The sequence below is a fragment of the Emydura macquarii genome, unplaced genomic scaffold, assembly GCF_026122565.2.
Source record: "Emydura macquarii macquarii isolate MOO-44397 ecotype Brisbane River unplaced genomic scaffold, CSIRO-AGI_Emac_v2 contig_383, whole genome shotgun sequence".
NCBI lineage: Eukaryota > Metazoa > Chordata > Testudines > Chelidae > Emydura > Emydura macquarii.
Genome location: NW_027130520.1, coordinates 11,023,530 through 11,032,540, shown reverse-complemented (window position 1 = coordinate 11,032,540; position 9,011 = coordinate 11,023,530). Strand labels below are relative to the sequence as shown.

General features: G+C 37.5%; 1 protein-coding gene across 8 annotated transcripts in view; it reads right to left on the bottom strand.

Annotated features, from left to right (window-relative positions):
- Window positions 1–219: 219 nt before the first annotated feature.
- The window catches only part of OXR1 (oxidation resistance 1), a 443,668-nt gene continuing 434,876 nt past the window's right edge, over window positions 220–9,011 (bottom strand). For all 8 annotated transcript variants that reach the window (XM_067537380.1, XM_067537382.1, XM_067537381.1 and 5 more), the window contains 3 exons: window positions 2,047–2,142; window positions 1,137–1,210; window positions 220–505 (listed from right to left, as the gene is read on the bottom strand). In XM_067537380.1, the coding sequence (XP_067393481.1) occupies window positions 370–505; window positions 1,137–1,210; window positions 2,047–2,142 (306 nt within the window). In that variant the 3' untranslated portion in view covers window positions 220–369. The remainder of the gene's footprint in view (window positions 506–1,136; window positions 1,211–2,046; window positions 2,143–9,011) is intronic.

Sequence of the window (9,011 nt, the reverse complement as noted above, 5' to 3'; positions counted from 1 at the left end):
CAGCCCTAAAAGGACTGTAGACAAATGTGTGCAGGAACTGAGAAGACAGAGGTGTAGACTAAAGGACAGAGAATTTGGGAAGCTGTCTCCACAACAACAAGATTAAACTTAACTGACATTCAGTTTCAGTCCATGTGGCCTAGTCTTACAGAAATATCTTAAATTTACAGCAAAGTATGACAACTTAATACAGGTTTAGGAGAGTTTGAAAAATATAAATTATGCTATTTCAAAATTTTATCTGGATCATCATGTAGATAACTGAAACCACAGTATATAAAATGCTGCATTATATTGCTTCTAGGGCTTTTTGAGCTGCATTGATTCATGTCAGGTTTGGGACAATATCCTGTAGAGACAGTTACACACCTATTCAAAAGCCCAGATTTCAATGTCTTGGATAATGAAGTCTTCTCTCTTTGAAAGTGTGTGATTCCCAAATGTTTTACAAGAGTGACTTCTTCCATGGTAGAGATCCCCATCAAGCCAAAGAGCAAATTCACCCCTGGAACACAGGCAATTATATAAAAATAATTCAGAAAGGAAAGCAAAGTTAACCTTACAAATGCAATTAGAGTATCTAGAATTATGAATCATAAGACAAGATTCCTTGATTCTTCGCGCTTCCGCAGTCTCCCTTAGCTGCAGTTGTATTTGAACCCAAAAGACTTATTTTATTTGACAAAAGATTTAAGCCTCTGATAGATTCTATATAAATCTAATATAGATTCTATAGAATATCTGTAGAAATCTAATGTAGATTAAATTACCTGTAGAATAAAGTTTTGTCTGTGGAAGAATACACTAGTAATCTATAACAAAATGTCTGCACTAGACATGTAAAGTTATCTTAACCTATCAGACGGTAAAACTTTATATGTCTTCCATTGCTGAAGAAACAAAAAGGAAGACCTAAAAACCTAATAAATGTAAAAGGTGAGTTTACTACTATTAAATGGTTTTCTTACCTGACAATTGCTAGATACATATATGCACCTATAATTAGCTTTAAAGCTTCTTGAGCTCTGAGATTTCTAAAATTAAAATCAACACCAATTTTACTGCATATACAAAATATTACACAGACCATTGACATTCATTGTGAAGAATTGATTACACTACAAATCATGACTTACCCTCCCCCACCAAAAGCCAGGGAGTCCATGTCTCCTTTAATAAAAAACATATTGTCTCCTGTCCATTTGAAGACCTAATGAAAGTACAGAATAAAAACAAGTTAAATATCTGAAAAATTAAATTTTATGAATTCCAAGTGTTGTCACACTATTCCCGACACAGAAGGCTGCCATTATTCTAGTGTCAATGAGAAAATCTACAGCTCTAGAATATACAGATATTTAAAGTGAGTAATATGGTTTAGTTCCAGTGAACAAATTCACCTCTAGAATAGTGCCTACATACACTTACTTAGCTTCTCAATCTTTCCAAATCCATACCCACATTTTCATTAACTGTGCTCTCAATTACTTCAACTACAATCATTACTGGTATCCCCAAATATCCCCTGGCCAAATTGCAGCATATGTGAAATACCACAGCCCTTACTATACCATTAAATCAGAGTACAACCAGGGGCATGCACAAGGGGGGGGAAGCAGTAGCACTGGCCCCCCCAATAATTGGCAAGGGGGGAGAGCACAGAGCTCCTCTGCAGCTGTGGTGGGGAGGGTGCCCTCTCTCCTCCATGGCCCTGGCGCTCTCTCCTCCCCAGGTGCCCCTCCAAAAGCGCTGGAATTTAAATTGCTGTGCACACCTTTGAGCATAATTATCATCCCAGGTCCTATTAAATTCTTTTGACTTCACATTCTATGGAGAATACAATTTAAGCTTTGCTTACGCATATCCTGTCTTTTCAACCTTGTCCATTCCCACTCCTTTGCTCTAACCTTAACTATGGATATTTTTTCTTGGTAGGTGTAAGTCAGGCCTTTATCACCCCTTAAAACATAGCTTCTTGTAGTCAATATTGTTGACACGGTAATAGTAAATGGTTAAATAAGATGTAAAGGAGTTGTATCTCATTACCTCAAAATCTGGAGAGAAAGTAAACAGAAAGGTCTCTCCAGTGCCATAAAAGCAGTCACTCACTTTAAAAGGTTCAGAGGCTAGTGCACCAAAAACCTACAGAAGAGAACAAAAGTTGAGATCAAAAGTGTAAGATGACAATCTACACTGCACCTACAAAACCTTGTAGGCTCTATAGTTGTACTTTGTTTTATTTTTGAATGTAGTTATGTAACAAAAAAGTCTACATTTATAAGTTGCACTTTCACGATAAAGAGAGTGCACTACAGTACTTTTATGAGCTGAAATGAAAAATACTATTTCTTTTGTTCATGTTTTTTACAGTGCAAATATCTGTAATAAAAAATATAAAGTGAGCACTCTACACTTTGTATTCTGTTGCAATTGAAGTAAATATATTTTAAACTATAGAAAAACATCCAAAAATATATTTTAATTGGTATTCTATTATTGTTTAACTGTAAGATTAAAACTGCAATGAATTGCAATGAATATTTTAATCAAGTTAATTTGTTTTGAGTTAATCGCTCAAGTTAACTGCAATTAAAAGTTCTAATTGGAATTGGAAAAGATGCAGAAAAGGGTAACAAAAATAACTATGGGAAAAGTTTCCATATGAGAAGAGATTAATAAGGCTCGAATTTTTCAGCTTGGAAAACAGATGACTAAGGGGGAATATGATAGAGTTCTATAAAATCATGACTGGTGTGGAGAAAGTTAATAAAGAAGTGTTATTTACTCCTTCTCATAACTCAAGAACTAGGGGTCACCAAATGAAATTAATAGACAAAGTTTAAAACAAACAAAAGGAAGTATTTCTTCACACAGTTAACCTGTGGGAATTCTTTGCCAGAGGATGTTGTGAAGCTCAAGACTATCACAGGGTTCAAAAAAGAGTTAGATAAGTTCATGGAGAATAGGTCCATCAATGACTAATAGCCAGGATGGGCAGAGATGCAAAACCATGCTCTGAAGTTTCCCTAGCCTCTGTTTGCCAGAAGCAGGGAATGGGAGACGGGGGATGAATCACTTGATGATTACCTGTTCTGTTCATTCCCTCTGAAGTACCCGGCATTGGTCACTGTCCGAGGACAGGATACTGGGCTAGATGGACCACTGGTCTGACCCAGTATGGCTGTTCTTGTGTTTTTAATTTACACACGCGCACATCCTCATAGGTCCCTTACTATCGACCATCTCCCTTATCAGGATAGTTCCTTGTTGGAACAGAGATGGAACTTTTCCTTAACTTCTCGTCCTGATCCCAATGAAAGGGTAGGCACAATCTCCTCAACTCCGGCAACAGAACCTGACTTTGCTCTGGGCCCTTTCCTGGGTTCTTTGAAATAGTTATTTAGGCCTCTTTAAGACTACCACACACACTGTTGGTTACCAGACATTGTTAATAGGGGTTTAAAAAGACAGCACACTCAAACTCAATTAAACAAGTATTAGTCTTCCAAAAAGCAAAATAGTCAGATAAAATACTCAGATTATGCAGGCTCAAGATGGCTGCAAGGCACAGCTAAAAACTGCCTCGTCACAGCCAAAAGGGAACTATCTTCTGAACCTGAAGACAGCAGCCTGGAACCCCAACACTGACACATGGAGACAAAAAAAGGTGTATTTTCTTCAGCCCAGGTATCAGAGTGTACACAGATACAAGCATAATAAACCTGGTTCCTAGATCCTGGTGGATCTCACACCATCAGAATAATGGTGGTGGTGAGGATGGGATATGTCAAAGTTAGAGCTAGTATTCTGATTCAGTTCCGTTTTCCTTGGGAGACACTTATTTTTTTAGCTGCTGAGGCCTCGGCTGGAGTAGTGTGTGCAGTTCTGGCACTACTCTAAGAACGGCGTGAGAAAACTGGAGAAAGTGCAGAGGAGAGCAACAAAAATAAGATGTTTAGAAACATGTGACCTATGAGAAAGGGTTGAAATTATTGGGCATGTTTAGACTAGAGAATAGAAGCCTGAGGGAGGACATAACATTCTGCAAATCTGTAGAAGGTTGATATTAAGAGGATGGTGATCAGTTGTTCTCCACGTCCGCCAAGGGTAGGATAAGAAGTAATTCACTTAATCTGCAGCAAGGGAGATTTTAAATTGGAAAAAAATTCAAGTATCTACCTATAAGAATAGTTAAATAATGGAACAAGTTACTTAGGGAGATTGTCTAACCTGTTCTTAAAAACCTCAGTGAGGGGATTCCACAAACAAACACTTGTCTAGGATGGTCTAGACATACTTAATCCTGCCTCAGTGCTGGGGAATGGACTAGATGACCTCAAACTCTACTTTTCAATTATTCTATGATCTGTCTATACTCTCAGAAAGGCATAGAATGCCCAGAGCCTTCTCAGACTCTTCAACCCCTTTCAACTACCTCCTCCAGCACTCTTTATATCCATAAGAGAATGAGCTGGGTGCATCAGAGACTCAAATCCAGATCTCCAGCCAGAGAACTCAATCCTTAAGGGATATTATGTAGGCACAATCTAAACACATTTTTCTAACCAAAATAAACCTTTAGAACAGACCACACCATATATTCTTCAGGTCAGAACAGCTTGTATTAGGAACTTTACCAGAACCTAAAACTGGAGTTTCTTGCCCACAGAATCTCCTGAAGAGACCTTGTTTTGAAAGGGTTTAGATTTACAATTGAAATAAAAGAAGCCCGACTGGAGCAGCAGCCATGTAAAGACAGTACAGAGCCTTACTTAAAAAGGAAAACTACAGGACTATTTATAATACTTTGATAAATATTTGCCATTCGCTGTAAGAATATTAAATGTGATTTCTCAAAGCTTTCTGGATGATACTATCCTTCAGACTAGATTTTAAAATAAGACAATTCATTTACTCCCATTGAAAATCTGTCAGTTACATGCATTTCCAAGTTATTTTAAAGTTAAATGAATTTACCAAAGCTTTATAAAGTATAAACAGCAGTAATATTTTAAAGCAAGTTTTGCCTTATAAACAACTTTGAAGGTCTCATGCATTCCAATGGCAAGCAGTATTTCCTGTGTCAATTACAACAGGCTCTCAACCAGAAGGAGAATTGTTACATTTTTTATTAAAATAAAGCTGGTTTTAAACTTGTAGGTGGATTATTAAAATTAGGTATAGGGACTGGAACATCTTCTCTATACAGACTTATAATTTTTTTAAAAATAGATTAAAAGTGAGCAGGCCATAATATCTTAGGTTAATATCTTAGGTTGAAATTTCAAGTACAGCTTTTGAAGAACAATTTCTTCTTGCTTTTTCTTTGCTACAATTCCAATACTTTAAATTCTCTTTTCTAGTTTTTTTTTTTTTTTTAAAAACAGACTGGCTGATATTTGTTGTTCCTTTTCCTAAACAGAAAGAGCCAATTTTTTATTGAACTGAATGAATGTCATCCTGTAGCATGTGTGTTCAATAGCCACATCCTTTCTCCAATATTGGATTCACCCTTTAAGTCCCCTCTAAACGGAGTAGGTCTTGATCTGACAAGATAATGTTCCCTATGGAAACAATAAGGGGCCAAAAGTTCCAGAGGGGTAGCCGTGTTAGTCTGTATACAGCAAAAACAACGAGAGTCCTGTAGCACTTTAAAGACTAACAAATTTCTGCAGGCATAAGCTTTCATGGGCTGCAACTCACTTAGTCAGGGACACTATCAGCTTGCACTATCAGCTTGCAATTTTTAAAAGCTGCCCAAAAATCAAGTTTCTGACATCTTTTAAATAGCAAATCTACTTTTTAAAAAATATAATAAAGAATTATTTTTAAAAGGAATATTCAAGGTTTTCCTGCTAACGTTTAAGAGAATTTTTTGTGCAGGCCTGAGATCAACCACTAACAAACATGCTCTGGCCCAACCTTCCCCTTCATATGTCTTCAGTTTCAGCCTCTATTGGTAAATACACTCTTTCAGGGCTTGCAGAAGAATGGTATCTGAGTGTGCTGTTATTATGCTAGTATTTGAGATAGTAAACCATGATTAGAACAGTGAAACTTAGTTAAATGCCCTAAGAAAACAAACTGGAAAACAGAGAAAAATATATGTTTCTAATTTTTCAGTTATAGTAACCTACAGTTGGAGGAGTTACTTGGCAGAAACATTCTGAGAGGAAGATGATATTTGATAACTGTTAATCCAAATTAATAAAAAAGTGACGAGGCCTCCTATTGGTTCATAGAGTATAACTCAATTGTTTTACTCTGATTCCTCTAGGCATTTTGATTCTTTCCTCCCTCTATTCCTGAAGGGGGAGATAAATTAATTTTGTGCAAGTCAATTGAAAGAGTTAGATTTTTTTTTTTTTTTTTTTTAAACACAAAATTAGTGGCAGTCTTGCTGAAGAAACCTGTCAGATACTGTCTCAGTTGTATTAACCTATAATCAATCTTGCTAATCAATGTTGATTCTAAAGTCTTAACAAAAACCTCACTTAACTATTCCCCAGCTAATTCCCAAATTCAAATAGTTTCATACAAACAGATTCAGCTCAATCTGTGATGATGCCAGCAATCTGTAGCATGTCATTCACAGAAAATAATGAAACTATTTCATGGGTAGCACTTTATGGGCCTAAAAAAATGGCAGTTATGACTGGAATGGAGCTCTCTTCTATATATACTTTACTGGCTTGTTTTTGTCCAAAGTATACTTTATTGGTTTGTTTTGGCCAAAGGCTCATTACATTAATTTCTTCATTATATAATATCCTCTCTGCCACAACTTTAGTCAGTGGCACCTTCTCATTCATTTTCCCCTTCAGAAACACTGGAGGAAGAGGGGAGAGGGGCACACTCAGGTCCCATTGACTATTACTATTTAAGTCTGACCTAGGGTTGCAATGTGTCCATTTTCAACCAGAAAGTCCAGTCAAAAAGAAGAGCTGTCTGTGTTGGACTGGACATTAAAAGTCCAATTTTCTGCAGTAACCAGCTTCTTCCACCAGACGGCAGGAAGAGCAGTTGCTGCAGCCTGGAGGAGCACCCAGGAACCACTCCAGCGGAGAGAAGTACAGGTGGCCATCTGAGTCGGACTCCAATATCAGAAGTGTATGAGCAGGTGAGAGAAAACAGCCCCTTTATAATGATGATTTGGCTCATCTATTTCTAAGATTTTTATTGGCAGGGTTTTATCCCAATACAGAATTTTTCTACTATATTGGGACAAATGGACAAAAAGCAATTTATCTCAAACTCTACTTCAAAGAGCATTTTGCACATTTTCTGCCAAAGGATGAATTCATGAGGTAATAAGGTATTCCATTTGACCTCATCTTTACTCAACTGCTCAATTTGGCATTTCTTTAAAATAATAAAAGGTGAAAAATCTTGGAAAGGTAGCAAAACTGCGGAGTTTATGAAGTTTATTAGGACTGAGAAGAAAGGCGGTCATTTCTGTCATTAATAGACAGGAAATTTACCTTCAAATCCCTAAATAGGGACTACACACGGCTTAACAAACAGAAATGGGTAACTTCTCACAGGAAGAATGAAGTGAAGTTGGCAGAACATGAACATTCAGAAAACATACTGATCTACCTCAGTGCTCCTGTTCATTTTTCAGTATTGTGTGGCACGAACTCTGGTCACAACATACAAAGCTGGTACCATAATAAGCCTTGCTGTCCATGTCAGGTACTTTTGCTTTTTTTTTTTTTAATTTCATTTTTCAACTATTATTCAGGGACCAAGTTAATTATATTTTGCAAAGTGTCAGTAAGTTCTTGTAGAATTATTAAGCTTGCTTTTTTTTAAAATGCAAACAGCAATGCTAAGTGAGTATGCAGATTATGACTATCAAGACTATTAGATACTAATAGCTGAAAGCCTGTGCTATCAGATGGGTGTGGCAGTTGGGCAAAGTAATGCACCCTCTGTGCAATATCAGAGAAGGTGGAAGTAACAGCTATGTAGGATAACAAAGAGGTGGGTGTGCCTCCAGACACGATGCAGCTCTGTGCCCAATTCTGTACAGTTTGGAATCAGATTATTTCAGTACTTGGGGCAGGCCTTTGCATCAGTATGCCTGTGTACTAGTTCACCTAATGCTGTAGCAGGAAACATGCTACCACAACGCAAAGCTGTGTCAATTCAGGGCAGGCTACTATGGTGTTGGTGGTGCTGCGGTCATGGTAGCCATTATCTGTGCTTATGAGGTAGGATGGTTACTGATGTGTATCATTAAACAGGAAGTCATGTAGGGTGGCAGTAAAGCCACTTAGGAAGGTGTTTTGGGGATCTAGTTTCCATGCACTCTGCTGTAGTGAGCAATGTGGCTGATTGTATGCTCCCCAAAGTTTGTGCACAGAACTGCTCCCAGGCCGGAAGTACAACCATTTCCATTACCTCACATAGCTGATAGTACCTTCTTATCTAATCAACTGTTACATTCCCACCACCACAGAACCTTTGGACTACAATATTCACCTGGTTCTTCCAGGACCCTGTGACTACTGAACCTGTAATTGTAAAGTCAGAATGTCTGAGAACTTAAATTGGATGGTAACTGATTGTAAAATCCAGTGATGATTTAACCTGGTGATATTCTGAAGAAAAAACCTCTCAACTATCCTTGTAGCTGCTTCATGTTGACTCAGCCACTTTAGGTTCCAGAGCGGCAGTGACATTTCTGGAACCTTATACAGATACTATGAACTTCAGGCATTAAAATAACCTTTCGGTGTTGAAGGATGTCATGCAACTTCATATAAACCTTTTACACTCAAGGTGTTACATTTTCAAGAATGACAAAATGAAATCTTTAAACAATTCAATACTTTCCCTTTCAGGATCAGATTGCAAACTGGATCTTACAAGCAATGGTACACACAAAAGCCTTTGAAGTTGCAGTCTGTGTTCAGAGGAGTGCAGGGATTATTCTCCTGGTACACATCTCTCCGAGGGGAAAAGGAAGAACAGGGAAGAGGCTCTATAATATCTTGCAAAACAGG